This window comes from Chiloscyllium punctatum, chromosome 52 (assembly GCF_047496795.1).
Source record: "Chiloscyllium punctatum isolate Juve2018m chromosome 52, sChiPun1.3, whole genome shotgun sequence".
Classification (NCBI taxonomy): Eukaryota; Metazoa; Chordata; class Chondrichthyes; order Orectolobiformes; family Hemiscylliidae; genus Chiloscyllium; species Chiloscyllium punctatum.
Genome location: NC_092790.1, coordinates 20,530,825 through 20,552,102, shown reverse-complemented (window position 1 = coordinate 20,552,102; position 21,278 = coordinate 20,530,825). Strand labels below are relative to the sequence as shown.

Genomic DNA, 21,278 nt, shown 5'->3' with positions numbered 1-21,278 from the left:
GAAAGCTAGTGCTTCCAAATTAGCTTGTTGGACTATGACCTGGTGGTGCGTGATTTTTAACTTGGCAAGCAATATATATTTGTCTGCATCTTTCGTCTGATTTTTAAAAAATTGGAATGCGCGGGTTTAATCCGATTTTTCAGAACGCAAAGAGCAAAGCACTTTCTGCTGTCGGTGAGAGGTTTTCAAAGGGAACCGAAAGGACACCAAAACAGCAGGCGGATTGGAATGTGAATCTGAGAGCGAGAACAATAAGGGAGGACAGCTTTAAAATATCATTTAAACACCGTGTTCGCCATCGATTCCGAGCCGGAAGAATGGTGTGTGCTGCTTTATCAGCATGCCGGGGTGCTATTGAAATGTGAAGTGAGAAGTCAAGTGCAGACTGCAGTGTTTGGCCTGTTTCCATTCAGCTTTTTTAGGTTTAGAAAATTACCCACTCGAGATCAGAAATGGACGGATATACAGGTCGAGAGAAGTATACATTTATAAACTAAAAGTAAATTAAGATATGAGTAATTTATAAAAACTTCCTCTGTATTTTGCACTTCATTTTTCAATATAAAACACACTCCTTTGTTTGTATATTGACGGGCTTTTCAAACTGTAATGAAAGCGGTTGATGATTTAGCGCCGGTACTTTCCGCCCCCCTCCCCGTGCCCTCTCCGGATTGGGGAATGAGGCAGATATCTGATTGGGAATTGAAACAACATTAGGAGGGGCTGAACAATCGGACCAATCAGAAACGGCCGCCCCACCATCCCTCCCGAAGGTATAAGAGGCCGCAATGTGGGCAGAGTGTAGTATTCTCTCTGAAAGTGTCTGTGAGATTGTGACCATGTCTGGAAGAGGAAAGGGCAGTGGGAAAGGTCGCGCCAAGGCGAAGTCTCGGTCGTCCCGGGCTGGCCTGCAGTTCCCGGTGGGCCGTGTTCACAGGCTCCTGAGAAAGGGTAACTATGCTGAGCGTGTGGGTGCCGGAGCGCCGGTCTATCTGGCTGCGGTGATGGAGTATCTGACGGCTGAAATCCTGGAGCTGGCCGGCAACGCGGCCCGGGACAACAAGAAGACCCGTATCATCCCCAGGCACCTACAGCTGGCCGTGCGCAACGACGAGGAGCTCAACAAGCTGCTGGGAGGGGTGACCATCGCTCAGGGCGGGGTGCTGCCTAATATCCAGGCTGTCCTGCTACCCAAGAAAACGGCCGCTGGGGGAGCCGCTAAAAAGTGAAGAGAGTATTCTTGAATCTGACAACCCAAAGGCTCTTTTAAGAGCCACTCACAGCATCTGTGAAAGGAGCTACACCGTCATCTCTGCCGGATTTATTTTACTTTTAATATCGAGAAGCTTGAACTTTGAACCTGAGATCAGTCAATTACTCGCGCCTTATTATTAAATACTTGTGAATCGGGATATTGATGTTGGACTATGGTGTATAAAGTTAAAAATCACGCAACACCAGCTTCTAACCCAACACTTTAATTTCTAAGTATTAGCTTTCGGATCTTCCATCACGATTGTAGAATATTAAGATCGTAAGGCACAATTTTTCTCAAAAGTTTACAGTGTGATGTAACTCAAATCATATTCATAAAGACCATGATGGTTTCAGTTTTTACAAATTACATTCTTAAGTGAACAACTGTTGTCAGGAACGTGCACAACAACACGTTGGCCCAGATCTGTGCCACAATGGTCAGACTGATTCTAATCTTTTAAAAAAATTGATTTGCAGAGTTTTACTTGGATTTATACAGCGTTTGATCGAAGTACACAGACACTTCTACACACACAGGCACTCACGGAGAACCCTCTCTCATACGCTCACATATACTGTCCCTCACTCAGGCATGCACCCGCTCTCAGACGTACGCGTATACTTCTTTACACTCGCACTAATAACCCTCCCGGCAAAACACACACGCACATGGTGAATTTGAACTTGCAGAACGAGTAATGTCCCCGATCGGGTTTGACTTTGGTTTCACATTCCTTTCAACTGCATCAGGAAGAGCTGAATTCACCCAGTGCAATAAGTATACAGTCTATGTAGCAAATACTACAGAGCGGCCCCTATCCCTCTGCGCTTTGTTCATTAGTGCGTTCATAGACAGGCTTTCTCTGCCTCCAGAGAGAAAGAGCATTTTAAATATCCGTGAGTGATTTGTTTTCAGCTGCAAAGGAGGGAAGAGGATAAAGTGAGATTGCATGAGCTACACTTCTGCAAAACTTCTTTTCTACACGTTAGTGGGCTTTTCAAATTTGAAAATGAGCCGTTGATCTTTTGGCGCCAATTCTATCCCATCTCCTATTAGTTAATTCTGCAATTTATTATAGCAAAATCTGCGATCACCGGAGATCTCATTCATTGGAACTTGTCCGCCGCTGTCTGTGACTCTCTTGTTGAACTAACTGCCCATTAATGCTTTACTCAGCGCCTATTCACTTCCTAAAATATGATCACAATATCCGCAAGGAACAAGTCGATCTCTTGGCGCCAAATCTTTCCCATCCCCCAACGACTAGCCAAATGAAAACCGAGACAGAGAGGGAGATTCGCGGGCATTTATAATCCACTAACACAATGTGATGTTAAAAATATTTTTCACAATCTGTCATAATAAATTCTGGGAACACGGGAGATCTCATTAAACATTACTTCACCGCCTATGTCAATATTGCTTATAACTCATTCCGTATGTACTTCCTTGTTTTATAATTACAATATTAATACAACCCATCGTTTCCTGCTCTCTCTGGATGGTTTAGTGGCTCTGAAAAGAGCCGTTGTGTTTCTCTCTCTCGGGGTGAATGTGCAGGACCGGCCAGGCTCCGTTTAGGCGCGCTCCCCGCGGATCCGGCGGGCCAGCTGGATGTCTTTGGGCATGATGGTGACCCGCTTGGCGTGGATGGCGCACAGGTTGGTGTCCTCAAACAGTCCCACCAGGTAAGCCTCGCTGGCCTCCTGCAGGGCCATCACCGCCGAGCTCTGGAAGCGCAGGTCGGTCTTGAAGTCCTGAGCGATCTCTCGCACCAGCCGCTGGAAGGGCAGTTTGCGGATCAGCAGCTCGGTGGATTTCTGGTAGCGGCGGATCTCCCGCAGAGCCACCGTGCCGGGCCTGTAGCGATGAGGCTTCTTCACTCCGCCCGTGGCCGGAGCGCTCTTGCGGGCCGCTTTGGTCGCCAGCTGCTTGCGGGGAGCTTTCCCTCCGGTGGATTTGCGCGCTGTCTGCTTGGTTCGGGCCATTCTCTCCAACTCTCTGTAACACACACACAGGCTGCTGCTGTCAATGCTGAGGCTGCTGCGGTGCTGCCTGTTTAAGGGAATGGAGAGCCCGCCCTAGAGCTGGGATTGGATACAGCCCTGTCCCTCAACCCACAGAGAAACAGCTCCGGAAGGGACAGAAAAGGCAGGAAAAGAATTGTTGGAGGCTGATTGGGTAACGTGAAATGACAGTTGGGCAGTTTTAAAATGCCCGCTGAATTCACCCTCTCAAACCCTGAGATCAAACATATTAAGATATATTACGCCACTCGTTCGCAACTCAGATGCTTTATAGTAATCGATTAAAACCTAGTTAGCTGTCAGCGCGGACAGGAGGCGGGATTATTGCCTGATCTGTCTGTAACAGGCAGGAGGAAAGGCGGGGTTTAAAAAAGCCCAGACAAACTGAACAACTTAACGTCTACCCGCCGTGAATCAATCTAAATAATCCCGCCGAATTAAATATCTTGAAATTGTAGCACGTCAAAATTACAGAAGCTCATGGAATCGATATTTTATTCCAACCAGATTACAACCAGTCGAAACACAACTTAATGGCGGCCTGAACGGTCTGTAACAGGTACATGGACAAAGCAGGCTATGAAAAAATCCGCTGTGTCGCAGCATCAAAACTCATTAAAGTATCGTTTCTGAAAGGGCCAATGAAATACAACTATCGCAATAGTACCACATCAGTGCCTGGGCAAAATGACAATTAACACGTGAAAGAACCGTGACACTATCCTCTCCCTATGTACTGCCTTCCCCGTTCTCTGGTCTCCGCTCTTTATCGGAGGGTTTGGGTGGCTCTGAAAAGAGCCTTTGGGTTCACTGGAAAAGGGTCGCTTTATGCTCAGCCGCCGAATCCATAGAGAGTGCGGCCCTGGCGTTTCAGAGCGTACACCACATCCATGGCGGTGACCGTCTTACGCTTGGCGTGCTCAGTGTAGGTGACCGCATCCCTGATCACATTCTCCAGGAAAACCTTCAAAACCCCGCGGGTCTCCTCGTATATCAAGCCCGAGATGCGCTTGACCCCGCCACGGCGAGCCAGGCGCCGGATGGCTGGTTTGGTGATACCCTGGATGTTATCACGGAGCACTTTGCGGTGCCGCTTTGCTCCGCCTTTTCCTAGGCCTTTGCCTCCTTTACCTCTTCCAGACATCACGTTTCTTCACTCCAATCGCTGCTGAATGAGAGCTGAGTTGCCTCCCCTTACCTTTTTTATACAGCCCGGCCGGACCTGACTGAGAAACAGCTGACAGAGAGTGAGAGGCGGGTCCGGAGAGGAAACTGAGTGACAGACAGAGCAGGGAAATGGCTTTGATCATCCAGCTCCGCCTCCAGCTCACTCCCGCCCCAACTGTATCAGGGACTGAACCTTTTCTCCCCAAAGCTGTCTGTCCCTGAGTAGAGGAGCGCATGAGTGAGGCCCTCCCCCAGCGCTGCCATTGAGGAGCATTTACTCAGTGAGTACAAGAGGTTTGTTTGAAACAGACCGCAATGGAGAGATCAGCGCCCAGGGAAGGGAGGGAACAGCAGGCTCCTTCCAGCAGCACATCGGGATGGGAGCCTGGGACACAGAGGGGGCTCCGAGACCGGGATTGATTCGGGGTGAGTTCAGGGAGAACCGGGGGCTGTTTGTAAGAGGCCGAGCGGAGCAGGAACTGGTCCCGGAACTTGGAGTGAGCGGGCTGGGGGGAAGAGAGAGGCCTTTCTCGGGCTGTGTGTGGGCCTGCTGAGGGAGGCAGAGCGGGAAGCTGCTGCTGTGGGACATTCTTGTTGTTTTTAATCCTCTGAACCCTGTTGAAATTTCATTCTGTTTCCCATTGTTTGTTGAAAGTGTGCAATCAATAGTGGAATCGCAGACCGACTGAAGGAATGGGATACCTCTCACAAAGGACAAACATATGGGTCTTGGTAAAAACATTAGATATCGTGTCGTTTTTCCTCTCTCCAACAGGTAGTATATTGGGAGTTGGATATTGAACTGTATTAGCATCCCGGTGGTGAGTTGTCCCATTCATGGAGCTGTGTAGTTGTTGCTGAATTTCTTGGTCTCACACAATTGGTATCGAATCATATGAAAAAACAAACTCTCTAGACAAGGAGCAGCGCGGCACAATTCCTGTCCTGTTGGTGAGCACAAGGAATCATTGAGTCATAGAGATGTATAGCATGGACACAGACCTTGCGATCCAACTCGTCCATGCTGATCAGGTATCCTAACCAAATCTAGTCCCATTTGCCAGCACTTGACCCATGTCCATCTAAACCATTCCTATTCATATACATATCCAGATGCCTTTTAAATGTTGTAATTGTACCAGCCTCTACCACTTCTCCATGCCCCATGTGATTTTATGAACCTGTCAAAAAGGTCCCTCTCCAGGGAAACCAGATCCAACATATTCAGCCTCTCTCTTTAGCTCAAATCCTCCAACCGCAATGAAGCATATTTACAAGGAGTTTGTCTGTGACTGAGAAGGACAGAATTAATCCTTTATAGTTCTCAGATACAGAGATGACAATTAAATGTGAATTCCAAACAATCTCTGCAAAAGTCTCACTCCTAAATGACCACCTCATGGTAACTCATTTGCTATTCGACACCTCCCTCTATAACACACTGGCAATACAAATCAATAAACTTCTGCATATTCCCTATCAGCCTGAATATGTGAAGATGCAGGGATAGATTCACATTCTTCTGTGCATGCCTTTTGATACAATTGCTTTAAATTTGCTTAAGATCTAAGCTTTATCATCTGTCTGTTCCCGGTTTGTCTCAACCATCTGATCAAACATGGTCTCTGCTAATTTCACTTCAACTTTCTTATCTGTACTCTTTGATCTCTTCTGTTTCAACTGGTGACTGTGACTTTGTCACCACACAGTCAGGAATAATCCCAGGATATATGTCCAGCAATAATTCAGTTGCCTGAGTTTCCGTTGGCTTTGCAACAACAGTAGCCAGCACTCCTTCTGGTGAATCAACAATATTGTTAGCAATTGTATTCCCGGAGCTGAGAGTTTGTCCAATACTCCTACCACAACTTCTCCACTCTTCACTGGATAATCTAACCTCACTTCTCACAATTAAGCATTTCTTGTCTCAACACGATTTCCCGTTACGAGAACCTTTTTCTGGCAATAATCCTTCGGAGGTGCATATCTCCTCATCTTTCAGCATCACAAATTTAGAGGATCGTTCTATCTCTTAATATTGTAACCACTTTACCTGCTACTCCTGGCCTATGCGAGTAAATTTTACCTTCAGTGGTGGAAGGTTTAAGAAGATCTAGCTCCTCCAACCAGCTTGTACATTCTGGTGCAGCTTTTGAACGTCCATTGTGTTTTCTGTTACCACTCCAACAAAATTCACTGGCTTACCCTGTTTCCTACGTCTGGCATCCTAGTGTTTTTCCTAACCACCAACACTGATTTATGTAGCCTACTGTATTGCAGCGAAAACACCAGAGCTTGTTAACATCTCTTTCCCCTTCAAGGGTTTCCCTTTTACCCTGTGGTAAGTCATACTTATGATCTTCACAGAGATCTATTCCTTTCCATGTGAGGATTTTTCTTCTCCTCAACTTCTATCCCTCATGGATTGAAATTGGTTTTGGAAGCCAATCTTTGACTTATGGACCAACTCATAACCATCAGCCATTTCAGCTGCTAATCTTGCCATTATAGCTCTCTGCTCTTCTACATGAGTTTTCATTAATTCAGGAAGTGCCAATTTCCAAAGTTCAAACTCTCTTTCTTTCTTTCTTTCTTCCTTTACTTTCTCTCCTTTACTCTCTCTCCTCACTCTCTCTTCTGTATTTAATCATAATTCAAACGATTTCATTTCTATTGCCCTTTCTTTGTGTTTTGCCTCTAACTCAAGTTGCTGAATTTTCCATTGAATGTTAGCCATCTCTAAAGATTCTGATGGTGTTTCCAACAAATGTAAATGCTGAGCTACTACTGTAATTATCTCTCCTTTCCTCATGGAAGGACATAGACTCAATCCCAGCTTGTCTGCTATTTCCAGCAGTTTACCCTTCATCGCGTTTTGTAAAAGCCCCAAAATCACTTACCACTGTTTAAACCAACTGAATTCAAAACCCAGAACAAAAGACACTAACACCTACCACTTAGAGTCCAACAACCCTAATCCCAAATCAGAACTATAGAACAAATCCTGCAAAGAGCCTCTAAAATGGTATAGACCATGCCAGATCCCCTCAAAACATTTCAAGTAGCCTGGACCCTAACTTTGCTAGTTGTTTTAAGCAGGTGTAATGCAGAAGTGATGTAGCTGGTCAAACCACGTTGTTTTAAACAAAACAGAATTGATTTACAAGATTATCAAATGAAACACAAACAAATGCTCCTATGTCTCACAAGAGAACAGAATGCGAAATAAGTTAACCTATCCGAAAACCCTACAGATTATACAAACTTAACAATATTGTTCCCAACACTTGCAATAATCCCCACAAACACCCTTTGGCACAAAAAGGTAAAATCAAACACAGGGTCTTACAGGAGAGATGTCAGGGACAGAGAGTACCAGCATGGACTGTCTCCTTTGGGTTCAACAGCTTTTTTAATTGCCTGACTGCTTTCAGTCAACAGCCAGACAGTCAAAACCAAATCAAACCAGAGAAACGCTGAGCTGGGAAAACTGGGACACTCCCATTTCATTGTACAAGTGTTCTTTTTAAAAATTTGGAAGCCTTTTGAATAAAGCATTACCTGTTAGCTATAATCAAAATGGCCCTAAAACTTTTCGGAGCCTGTGTCTTTTACAAGATTGGTAAAGGAGCAGCATCATCACAGCAAACTGGTCCAAAAAGTGAAAGCTGTGGGATACAGGGTAATGTGGTGAATTAGATGCAAAGTTGGCTTAGTAACAGGAAACAAATGGTAATGGTTGATGGCTGCTCTTGTGAATGGAAAGTTGTTTCAAGTGGTGGTCTGCATGGCTCAGTGTTGGGACCTCTGCTGTTTGTTTTATACATGAATGACTTGGACTTGAATGTGGTGGACAAATTTGTGAAATTTGCAGGTGACACAAAAATTGGCCGTGTGGTGGATAGTGTGGAGGATAGCTGAAAGCTCCAAATCTATCATAGATGGTGTGGTGGCTTGGGCAGAAAAGTGGCAGATGGAGTTCAGCTCTGATAAGTGTGAGGGAATGCATTTTGGGAAGTCAAGCAGTCAAACAGTAAATGGGAATATAGTGAGAAACCTTGGTGTGCAAGTACACAGGTCTCTAAAGATAAATGGGGTTGTAAAGAAGGCACATGGGAATAGGAATGAAATATAAAAGTAGGGATATAATAATGAAACTGTATAAGGCACTGGTGGCTACAGCTGGAGTATTGTGTGCAGTCAGGTCCCCACATCACAGGAAGGACGTCATTGCTGTGGAGGGAGTGCAGAGGAGATTTACTGGAATGTTGCCAGCGCTGGTGAATTGTAGCTATCGGGAGAGATTGAAGAGGTTGGGGTTATATTCCTTGGGACAGAGGTGCCATGATTAAGGAATACTAAATAATGAGCGACTAATGAAGGAGCAGAACGCCAAAAGCTGGTACTTCCAAATAAACCTGTTGGACTATAACCTGGTGTTGTGCGATTTTTCACTAAATAGTGAGAGGGAGAGATGAGAGGAACCTGTTTCCTTTGGCAGAGAGTTCAAACACCAGGGATCATTGAGTCAAACTAAGCGGCTGTAGAATTAGATGATATGTGAGGAAAAATGTGTTTTATGCAGAGTGGTGGGTATCTGGAATTCGCTGCCTGATCTGGTGGTCATGATTTTTAAGGAGGAGAGACTTAAACAATTTGGGTCTTTTTCAATATATAATTTCAGTTACATCACACTGGAAACTTTTGCTATAAATTCTGTGTCTTACAATCTTAATCTCCACAATCACCTGATGAAGGAGCAGTGCTCCAAAAGCTCGTCCTTCCAAGTAAACCTGTTGGACTATAACCTGGTGTTGTGTGATTTTTAACTTTGATTTGGCGGTGCACGCAGAGACCCTAAACTCTTTTAAACAAAAATCCATGGAACTGCACATCGAGTTCTGTAAACTGCAAGGCTATGGGCTGTGGCAGGAAGGTGGGATGAGAAAGGGCATCTGGGTGTCTTTGGATGGCATGGCCAAGATGGGCTGAATAGCCCCCTCTGTGCTGTATTATCTTTATGATTCGATAGTTATCAATTGGACCCTGCCAGTCTCTGCTGTCTGGATATGTAAACATATTGACCATATATTGAATGTTATAGTTTGATAACTATACTCTCACATTCACCAAGCCGGAACTGGCAGATATAGATCAATAACTGAACTCACATATCCACATACCCACTTGCATCAGGTAGTCCTGTTCACGGAGCTGTGTGGATGTTGTTTAGTTTCTGGATCTTACTCAATTGGTCTTAGAGTTTTAAGAAAAAATGGACAAGGAGCAGCTCAGAGCAGGAGTGGAATCAGACCCGTGGTTCTGTTTAATTTGCTGGCTTTAAATAAAAAAATCCTAATGATCATTAACTGAATGTTGCATTGATGTTGCCAATCACAACTGATGTTGATTTACAGGAGTTATCTCTTCTGTCTTCCTCCAGGCAAGTACTCAAAGGACCAAGACAATGTAATATTCCCTCGGTACAGAACCAAATATGACCAGCTGCTTCGAACAAACAGCAGGTATGTTACTATGATCAGAGTGAAGAACATCCTTTCCACAGTCACAGAGTGGATTGAGTCAGACTCGCATTGAGCACCATTTCCAGATATGTTTAAAGTCAAACACCACCGATGAAATGGAAGTTTCTATCTATTTAATCTATATTCTAAATGCATTCTACCCAGTTTCAATCAACTTGAATGAATCCTCATACGAAATATACACTGCATTAAATCTCAACATAGACCGCTACAGGACACAACTGGGTCCTTCAGCCCACAATGTTGTGCCGCCAAATGAAATTAATCCCTTCTGCCTGTCCTTGGTCCATAACCCTCCATTTCTTGCATATTCATTTGCTTACCTAAAAGTCCTTTCAATACCTTTATCGTATCTGCCTCCATCTCCACCCCTGGCAGTGTGTTCCACTCCTACCACTCTCTATGTTTAAAATAACCTGCCCTGTATGTCTCCTTTGAACTTTCCCCCTCTCACCTTGTATGCATGCCTCTTAGCTTTAAACATTTCAACTCCTGGAAAAAGATTCTGAGCATCAACCTTAACCATGCATCTCAATTATAGAGACTTGTGGATATGAGTCCACTACACTGGACAAACAGGCAGAAAATTAGCCACCAGGATACATGTACAACAACTAGCCACAAAATGACATGACCCACTCTCACTCGTATCCCTACATACAGATGTGGAAGGGCACCACTTTGACTGCGACAACACATCCAGCCTAGGACAAGCCAAACACAGATATGAATGAGAATTCCTAGAAGCATGGCATTCCAACCAGAACTCCATCAACAAACACATTGACTTGGATCCTATTTACCACCCCCAAGAAAAAGAACAGGAAACGACATCACCACAGGAAACTACAGAAACGTGACTCAGGAATAGACAGGACTGGCAGCTTAATGTTCCAGGATATAAATACTACAGGAAGGGCAGAAAGCGAGGTGAGAGAGGAGGGGGGAATGGTGTTTTTGATAAAGAATAGCATTACAGCTGTACTTAGGAAGGATATTCCCGGAAATACATCCAGGGAAATTATTTGGGTGGAACTGAGAAATAAGAAAGGTTGATCACCTTATTGGGATTGTATAAAAGACCCCCTAATAGTCAGAGGAAAATTAAGAAACAAACTTGTGAGGAGACCTCAGCTATCTGTAAGAATAATAGGGTGGTTATGGTAGGGGTTTTTAACTTTCGAAACATGGACTGGGAATGCCATAGTGTGAAGGGTCTAGATGGAGAGGAATTTAAGTGTGCGCGAGAAACATTTCTGATTCAAAACGTGGATGTACCTACGAGAGCCCCGGCCTTTGTACCTGACATCGAGGAATTGCCATCTCCTTTTTATTGGATACTGTTACTGTCTGTGGGAGCAGGGGAAGAATATTACATAAAATATGATTGTAATAGTGTTTGAGGCAACCTCTTTCTTGAGGTTGTGTGGACCAACTGTAGGAATGTGATACTGTTGTAAAAGGACATACACTGGGGTCTTGGTAAAAACATGAGCAATAGCGCCAGTTTCCTCTTTCCAACAGGGAGTTGGGGAGTTGGTTATTGAACTGTGTAAACATCCTGGTGGTTGAGTACTCCCGTTCATGGTGCTGGGCAGTTGTTGCTCAGTTTCTGGATCTTACTCAATTGGTATCAAGTTAAAAATCGCACAACACCAGGTTATAGTCCAACGGAGTGTTTGGAAGCTCCTGATGTGTGATTTTTAACATTGTGCACCCCAGTCCAACACCAGCATCTCCGAATCAATTGGTACTGAATCACATGAAAAAAAAACACAATTCCCAGACAAGGAGCAGCTCAGGGCAACAATGGAATCAGAGCCGTGGTTCTGGTTAAGTTGTTGGCTTTAAAGAAAAAGACAACACACATCCTATTGAAGATACAATGAATGTGACAATGATCAGTTCAATCTTGCCAGACTAGCCTCATGTTGATTTACAGGTGGTGTCTCTCTCTCTGTCTTCCTCAAGAAAAACACTGGAGGGACTAAGACACTGTAATACTTCCTCAGTTCAAAGCAAAGAGTGATCAGCTGCCTCTAACAAACAGAAGGTATGTAGCCCATTGACGTTTACACACCAGTGTTGAAGATAGATAAACTGAGTCCTTATCCAAAATAGACATTCTGGAACTGGATTAAAATCTGCAATTATTAAGAGCATTTTCAAAGTTACAATGAAGACAGGCCACATTGTTGCATTATTTCAACAACCATCCGTATAGTAGGGGTTAAGTGCAGAGATGGAGGGAAACTGTGCTCACTGACAGGGCAAGAGTTACCAAAGAGTCATTGAGTTATAGAGACATATAGCATGGAAACAGACCCTTCGGTCCAACTTGTCCATGCTGACCAGATATCTTAACTTAATCTGGTCCCATTTGCCATCATTTAGCCCATCTCTCTCTAAACCCTTCCTATTCATATTGTTAAAGTACAGATTTGAGACAGCCCAGGGAATCCCTTGTGAACTCAGACCAATAAGTCTCTCTTGGTTAGTCCTGGAGATCATACTCTTTGGTAGTCTGGAATAAAAAGGTCTTACAAACAGTTTTGTTTAATTCTAGCTTTCCCCTTTATTTACAAATACCATCACTGTTATAACATAACATTGACACCTATAAGCCAGGCTAGCTGAGGTTCTAAAACCTTTGAAATGTAGGATACCAGCTCATCCTTTAAGAGTCCTCGCAGGCGTCTGTCTCAAACAGGCTTCCTTTATAGAAAATGTTACAAAAATCACAGCATGTTCTTAATTAGACAGACAGTGGAAAGACAACAATTCTTAAGGAAGAGAAGTTAATTAACATGTCTGTATGCGCTTAACTGATCACTCCTATAGGCCTTCAACCATCCATCAGGTGGGAAAAACAGATCCAGCCGAGTCAGTGCCTGTGGTGAGGTAAATCCCTATCATAAAGAGGTACCAGTCTAAACTAAGTGGGAAAGGTCATAAGGGAACCTTGCACAGCTTGCATGTCAGATATCATTGCTTTACAAAATGGCATCTCAGTGAGGAGGGCAAGCTTTGATGATAAAATGGCTTCCTGACAGATTGTGTCAGAATCTCTTCAATGTTAGGTTTAGAATAATTTTTAAGTTAGGAGCAGACTCCTGCTTTTATCTTAAACACAAAATCATTCTGTACCTGAGGCTGAAAGGTGAAATTTGAAATGATTCATTAGTATCAAATTAAACATGCTTTCTTTTCAGGGTTGTGAATCAAATTCAAAGACGACATAAGATCTGACGAGTTAGAATTGACAGTGGGGCAGTCCTGGTGTATAAGAACACCAAGTAAGTTAAAGCTTCATCAATATTACATTTTAGAATTTGTATTTCATAATCAGCAATGGCTACTCAAAATCATCATAAAGTCCCAAAATGCAAATACATTTTCTCTCTCTCTATCTCTCTCTTCCTCTCTCTCTCTCTCTCTCTCTATCAACTATCTCTCTCTCTCTCTCCCTCTCCCTCTCTCTTTCTCTCTCTCTCTATCTCTCTCTCTTTTTCTCTCTCTCTCTCACACACACACACACTCACACAATTGATAGGATCTCTCTCTCTCACACACATACTCACACAATTGATAGGCTTTTGACATGATTCTGAGATGATACAAAGTTTCTGAGATCACAGTCAAACACTGTCATTAATTTAGGAGAAAGTGAAGACTGCGGATGCTGGAGATCAGAGCTGAAAATGTGTTGCTGGAAAAGCGCAGGAGGTCAGGCAGCATCCAAGGAGCAGGAGAATCGACGTTTCAGGCATGAGAATCGACATTTTCAACTGTCATTAATTTCACAAGTTAACATCTCTGAATCTTATCACTCTGTGTCCTTTTTACACAGATTCATTGATGTTAAGGCAAATGTTATTTATGGTTTAGAGCATCCTGTTATCACAGATGTTTTTTATCTGCTGCACATCCTAGGTTCCCCCTTTTGTGGCCTGATACCCCCCTGCCTGCCCTGTTTATTTTCTTGTGTTCTATAATTCAACATTACATTTCCACAAAGTATTTAAGGGCAAGTTTTAAGGCTTTCTCATTATACCCACTCAGATGCCATTTAAATGTTATAATTGTACCAGGCTCCAGCACTTCTCCATGCGCCTTATGATTTTATAAACTTCTATAAGGTCACTCCCCAGGGAAAAAAGTTCCAGCCTGTTCAGCCTCTGCACACAGCTCAAATTCTCAAACTGGGATGAAGCATATTTACATGGAGTTTATCTGTGACTGAGAAGGACAGGATTCATCCTTGACTGAATAGTTGTCACATATAGAGATGACACTTAAATAATGTGAATTTCAAACACACAATCTATACAGGTAGCTCATGTGCTACTCGCAACTCGTCCTTTCCATAACCCACTGGCAATACGACTTGATAAATGTTTGCCTATTTCTCACCTGCCTGAATATGTGAGGTTCTCCATTTCCTCATTAACACATCATTTTTAAGATACGAACAATCAGGGACACATTTGGGTTCATTTTGTGTATGCCTTTTGATACAATTGCTTTAAATTTTCATCTTACTGCCGTAACTCAGTTAATTTACCTGAGCTAAAGATGTCTGCTTTGTCATCTATCTGTTTCTGGTTTGTCTCAACTATCTGATCAAACAGGCTCTCTGCTAGTTTCCCTTTAATTTTCTTATCTGTACTCTTTGGTCTTTCCTGTTTCAACTGGTGACATTGTGACCTCATTACCACACAGGAAACATCCCAGGATGGGTGTCCTGTAATAGTTGAGTTGCCTCGATTTCCATTGGCGTATCAACCACAGTCAGCAGCACTCCTACCGGTGAATTAGCAACATCATTAACAAGGACAAATTGTATTCCCGGAGCTGAAAGTTTGTCCAGTACTCCTACTATGACTTCTCCCCTCTTCACTACACACTCTAACCTCACTTCTGACAATTGAGCATTTCTTGTCTCAATGTGAATTCCTGTTACTCGTACCTTTTCTGGCAATTGTCCTTCAGAGGGACATATATCCTCATCTTTTAGCATCGCAGATTGAGAGGATCCTTGTATGTGTGAATATTGTCACCTCTTTACCTGCTCCTTCTGGCCTATACGTGTAAACTTTACCTTCACGGTGTATGGTTTAAGAAGATCTGGCACTTCCTCCATAAACAACCTCCAACCAGCTTGTCCATTCTGGTGCAGCTTTCTATTCTCCACAGTGCTCTCTGTTAACAAAGTTCACTGGCTTATCCTGTTTTCCTACATCTGGCTTCTCAGTGCTTTTCCTAACCCACTAATACTGATTCTATGTGGCCTACTTTATTGAAAACACCAGAGCTGTTTCACTTCTCTTTCCCCTTCAAGGGTTTCCTTTTCACCCTGTAGTAAATCATCCTTATGATCTTCACCGAGATCTACTTTTCCCTTTCCATGTGAGAATTTCTCTTATCCACAATTATTATCCCTCATGGATTGAAATTGATTTTGGCAGCATAATTTTAATTCATTGATCAACTCAATCATCAGCCATTTCTGATGCCAGTCTTGCTGGTTTAACTCTCTGCTCTTCCACATGAGTTCTCATTACTTCAGGAAGCAAATTTTTGAACTCCTGTCGAAGTGCCAATTTCTAAAGTTCAAACTCCCTCTTTCTTCCTTTCCCCTCTCTCCTTTTCTCTCTCTTCTCCCTCTCTTCTGCTTTTAATTGTAATTCAAACTGTTTTGTTTCTGTTGCCCTTTCCTTGACTTTTGCCTCTAACTTGAGTTGGTTCATTGTCAATTGAATGTTAGCCATCCCTAAAGATTCTGATGGCATTTTCAGCAAATTTAAATGTTGAGCTATTGCTGTAACTATCGCCCTTTTCCTCATGGAAGGAGGCAGGTCAAGCTCCAGCCTGTCTGCTAATTCCAGCAGCTTGGAATTAATCACTTTTTGCAAAAATCTGAAGTGACTTCTTCCACCCCCAGAAAACTCTTGATGACTCAAAGAGCCATTGCTATCTCAAGCACTGTTTCCTGATAAAGGGCTGATGCCCAAAACATTGATTCTCCTACTCCTCAGATGCCTGACCTGCTGTGCTTTTCCAGCACCACACTCTAGTCTCTGATCTCCAGCATCTGCCGTCCTCACTTTTTCCAAGCGCTGTTTAAACCAATTAAATTCAACACTCGGAACAAAAGACACTAAGACTTACCACTTGCTGCCTGTGAGTCCAAAAAACCAAATCCCAAGTCAGAACTACAGAATACATTCTGCAAACAGCCCCCAGTCATTATGGAAAAGGCCAGATCCCCGCAAAACATTTCAAGAAAGTAACCCGGACCCTAATTTTGCTCATTCTTTTGAGTGGGTGTAACGAAGATATTCCGGGGGGTGATGCAGCTGGTCAAACCAGTAGTTTTAAACAAAACAGTTTGATTTACAAAATTACTGAATGATACACAAACAAAAGAGAACAGAATACTATATAACTTAAAAATCTGGAAACCCAACAGATTATACCAAGTTAATGATGGTGTTTCCAACATTTACAACAATTCCCATAAATACCCTTTGGCACAAAAGGTAAACTCAAACACATGGTCTTACAGGAGAGATGTCAGAGAGAGAGTACCAGCATGGACTGACTCCTTTGGGTTCAGCAGCTTTTTTAGCTGCCTGACTGCTTTCAGTCAATAGCCAGACAGTCAAAAACCAAATCAAACCAGAGAAAAGCTGAGCTGGGAAAACTGGGCCACTCCCCTTTTATTGTACAAGTGTTCTTCTTAAAAATGTGGAAGCCTTTCGCCTGAGGCATTACCTGTTAGCTATAATCAAACCTATCAACTTCGACTTTTCCGAGCCTGTCTTTTACAAACTTGTTAAAGGAGCAGCAGCATCACAGCAGACTGGTTGAAGAAGTAAAATCCCATGGATATGGGGCAATGCGTTGAATTGACTAGTCACAGAAATAAAGGATAATGGTCAATGGCGGTCATTGTGAATGGAAAGTTGTTTCAAGTGCTGCTCTGCATAGTTCAGTGTTGGGACCTCTGCTGTTGGTTTTATACATGAATGATTTGGACTTGAATGTGGTGGGCAGAGTTGTGAAATTTTCAGACAACAGAAAAATTGGCCGTATAGAGGATTACGGTAAGCTCCAAAACTATACAGATGGTTTGGTGGAGTGGACAGGAAAGTGGCAGATGGAGTTCAGCTCTAAGTTTTGGGGAATGCATTTTGGGAATTCAGACAATAAATGGAATTAGACAACAAATGGGAATATACTGAGGGGAGAAAGTGAGGACTGCAGATGCTGGGGATCAGAGCTTAAAAATGTGTTGCTGGAAAAGCACAGCAGGTCAGGCGGCATCAAAGGAGAAGGAGAGGCAACATTTCGGGCATAAGCTGATCTTCAGGAATTCCCTGAAGAAGGGCTTATGCCCGAAACGTCGATTCTCCTTCTCCTTTGATGCTGCCTGACCTGCTGCGCTTTTCCAGCAACACATTAATATACTGAGGGGGGCAGGTGAAGTGAGAGATCTTAGTGAGCAAATGCACAGGTACCTAAAGATACATGGGGCTGTAAAGAAGGCAGATGGAATGCTCTCCTTCATTGGCAGAGGGTTGAATACAAAATTCAGGAAATAACAATGAAACTGTATGAGGCACAGGTGGTTACAACAGGAATATTGTGTGCAGTCGGGTCACCACATTACAGGAGGGACGTCATTGCTGTGGAGAGAGTGCAGAGGAGATTTACTGGAATGTTGCCAGGGCTGGTGAATTGTAGCTATTAGGAGAGATTGGAGAGGTTGGGGTTGTATTCCTTGGAAGAGCGGTGCCATGATTAAGGAATACAGGGGGGCCATGTATCTGTGGGTCTGGTAATTGCTGTTTTACTTACCTACGGTTTACCATGGTCCAAGTATATAAAATGAAATCTTCTAGAACCAGGGACCAGGAGGCTGCCAGGAAGGTATATTTCCCATTCAAATTAATGGTTTTGCAGCTATCTGCGGTTTTTGCATTTCTGCTGTAGGTCCTGGAACATATACCCCATGGGTACGGGGGTCTACATCTTCCTGATGAAGGAGCAGGAGTCTGAAATCATGCACTTCTATATAAACCTGTTGAACTATAACCTGGTGTTGTGTGATTTTTTTTTAAACTAACTAGTGAGAGGGAGACCTTAGACAGGAGGAACCTGTTTCCTTTGGCAGAGAGTTCAACAACCAGTGATCATGGATTCAAGCTCAGTGGTTGTAGGATTAGATGATATGAGGAAAAATGTTTTTTTTATGTAGAGAGTGGTGGGTATCTGGAATTCGCTGCCTGATTTGGTGATGCAGGCAGAGACCTTACATTTTCTTTTAAACAAAATTTCCCTGGAACTGCACCTCAAGTGTTGTAAACAGCAAGGTTACGGGCTGTGCCAGGAAGGTGGGATGAGAAAGGACACCTGGGTGTGTTGGCGTTGACATGGACAGAACACCGCACCTCCCGCCCCACTGATGCTGTATTATTTATATAATTGTCTAATTATCAATGAGACCAGACCAGTCAATGCTGAGTGAAAATGTAAATATATTTACCATATACCGAAAGTTACAGTTTGAGAACTACACTCACACATTCACCAAACAGGAACTGACAGGCATAGATCAATAACTAAACTCTCATATCCACATACCCACTTGCATCAGGTGGCCCCATTCATGGAGCTGTTTGGGTGTTGTTTAGTTTCTGAATCTCACTCAAATGGTGTTAGAATTATAAGAAAAAATGTACAAGGAGCAGCTTGGAGCAGGAGTGGAATCAGACCCGTGGTTCTGTTTAAATGTCTGGCTTTAAACAAAAAATATCCTAATGATCATTAACTGAATGTTACATTGATGTTGCCAATCATAACTGATGTTGATTTACAGGAGGTATCTCTTCTGTCTTCCTCCAGGCAAGTACTCAAAGGACCAGGACAATGTAATATTCCCTCGGTACAGAGCCAAGTGTGACCAGCTGCTTCAAACAAACAGCAGGTATGTTACTGCCATCAGAGCGAAGAACATCCTTTCCACAGTCACAGAGTGGATTGAGTCAGGTTCACATTGAGCTCCAATTGCTGAGAGCTATGTTCAAACCAAGAGTCAAACACCACCAAGGAATTAGAATTTTATATATTTTATCTATATTATCAATGCATGCTACCCATTTCCCATCAATTTGAATGAATCCTCATCCAAAATATACACTGCATTAAATCTGAACTTGAACAGTACAGCACAGGAAAGGGTCCTTCAGCCCACGATGTTGTGCCGAATTTGACACCAAATCAAATTAATCCCTTCTGCCTGCCCTTGGTCCATATTCCTCCATTTCTTGCATGTTAATTTGCTTATTTTTAAGTCCCTTCAATACCTTTAATGTATCTGCCTCCATCACCACCCCTGGCAGTGCATTCCACTCTTCACATTAAAAGAAACTGCACCTTCGGTCTCCTTTGAACTTTCACCATATATGCACGCCCCTTAGTTTTAGGCATTTCAACTCTTGGAAAAAGATTCTGACCATTAACCTTAACCATGCATCTCAATTTTATAGACTTCTGGATATAGGTTTGCTGGCTGACTGGAAGGTTTGTTTTCAGATGTTTCATCACCATACTAGGTAACATCATCAGTGAGCCTCTGGATGAAGCACTGGTGGTATGGCCCAATTTCTATTCATGTGTTTAAGTTTCTTTGGGTTGGTGATGTCATTTCCTGCTCATTTTCTCTGGGGGTGGTAAAGTGGATCCAAGTCAATGTGCTTGTTGATGGAGTTCTGATTGGAATACCATGCTTCTGGGAATTCTCGTGTGTCTCTCTGTTTGGTCTTTCCGAGGATGGATGTGTTGTCCCTCCTCATCTGTATGTAAGGATACTAGTGAGAGTGGTCATGTCTTTTTGTGGCTAGCTATGGCTAGTTTTCTGCCTGTTTGTCCAATGTAGTGGACACAAATAGAAAGCAGGCCATACCATCTGAAGCTCATTGATAATGGTGCCTAGTATGGTGACAAAGCATCTGAAAATGGAACTCCCAGCTCAGTGAGAAAACCTGGATCCAGAATCTCAACCTGAGCTACAACTCTTCTCAAAATGTTACAGTCTTCTATTAAGTCAGCCTTCAGCCTCTGCTGCTCAGAAGGAACCTGCCCAGGTTTTTCTAGCTTCTCTTTATAGCTCATACCCTCTGGACAACATTCGGGCAAACCTCTTCTGTACCCTCTCTGAGTCCTCCATGTCCTTAATGTAATCTGGCAACCACAACTGAAAAATCACAACACCAGATTATAGTCCAGCAGATTCATTTGGAAGTACTAGCTTTCAGAGCACTGTTCCTTCATCAGGTAGCTGTGAAACAGGATCATGAGGCACAGAATTTATAGCGAAACATTAGTGTTATGCAACTGAAATGATATATTGAACAAATCTGAATTGTAAAGTCTTTCATCCTTTAGAATGGGCTGCGGGTTTCAGTTCATTAATATGTACATCCCATAACTTCTTTTACGTCACATTCTCAAGATGACTTCAAGTTTTATTTTAAAAAGGGTGACATCTCAGCTCAGATAATGTATTAAAGGTGTGAGGTTAGAGTCTGTCTGCACCCCAATCTTGCGTCACACTGGTTCTATTGACAATGTAGAAGTATATGGATTGACTGTCTGCAGATTGTGCTCTTTTTGAGCAAAATAGAATGTATCTGCGAATATAATTCTGCAAAAGCAAATTCACCCCATAGACTTGTGAGTGAGTGTGTGTGTGTGTGTGTGTGTGTGTGCAGTGAGAGTACATATGCAAATATGTTTGTGAGTGTGTGTGCACGCTTGATAAAGTTTGTGTATATGAGTGTGGTGGTGTCAGCCTGTGAGAGGGTGTGTGCATAGGTGTGAGTGTGGGGGGCGTGTATGTATGTGTGTATGAGGGGAAGTGTGTGGATGAGAGAAGGTATGCATGAGTGTGTGCATGTGTATGAGTGAGAGTGTGTAGTGTAACAGAAATGAAAGCTGGAAATGTGTTGCTGGAAAACTGCAGCATGTCAGGCAGCATCCAAAGAGCAGGAGAATCGATGCTTCGTGCATGAGCCCTGTAATAGGAACCCAAGTTCCCGATTTGAGGCTGTCCTCGTGGGTTCTGAACTTTACTAAGGATACTTTTCACATTACAATAGAGGTTAACAAATAGACAATGCTGTTATTTTGAACAACCATATATGAAGTAGATAGTTGAAATGTTTCCTTCAATATTTGAACTCACTATCAGTAACTGAGAAGGTCAGAATTAAT

The 21,278-nt window shown here is 43.1% G+C and overlaps 2 protein-coding genes, 1 long non-coding RNA gene and 1 pseudogene across 7 annotated transcripts in view; 2 read left to right on the top strand and 2 right to left on the bottom strand.

Moving 5' to 3' along the window:
* LOC140470974 (uncharacterized) overlaps positions 1-1,483 on the top strand; it is a 33,025-nt pseudogene extending 31,542 nt beyond the window's left edge.
* Positions 1,484-2,835: 1,352 nt separating this feature from the next.
* On the bottom strand, positions 2,836-3,246 carry LOC140470620 (histone H3). The gene has a single exon (XM_072566667.1). The coding sequence runs from the start codon at positions 3,244-3,246 to the stop codon at positions 2,836-2,838; it is 411 nt and encodes a 136-aa protein (XP_072422768.1).
* An 871-nt stretch (positions 3,247-4,117) lies between these two features.
* On the bottom strand, positions 4,118-4,429 carry LOC140470619 (histone H4). The gene has a single exon (XM_072566666.1). It carries the CDS (start codon positions 4,427-4,429, stop codon positions 4,118-4,120), a length of 312 nt encoding a protein of 103 aa, XP_072422767.1.
* A 269-nt stretch (positions 4,430-4,698) lies between these two features.
* The window catches only part of LOC140470644 (uncharacterized), a 31,681-nt gene continuing 15,101 nt past the window's right edge, over positions 4,699-21,278 (top strand). For 2 of the 5 annotated variants that reach the window (XR_011956582.1, XR_011956581.1), the window contains exons 1-4: positions 4,699-4,878; positions 9,896-9,977; positions 13,211-13,294; positions 18,909-18,990. This is a non-coding gene — a long non-coding RNA (uncharacterized lncRNA). Of the gene's footprint in view, positions 4,879-9,895; positions 9,978-13,210; positions 13,295-13,658; positions 13,768-18,908; positions 18,991-21,278 lie in introns of those variants that run through there. The other 3 variants (XR_011956583.1, XR_011956585.1, XR_011956584.1) reach the window with 3 other exon arrangements.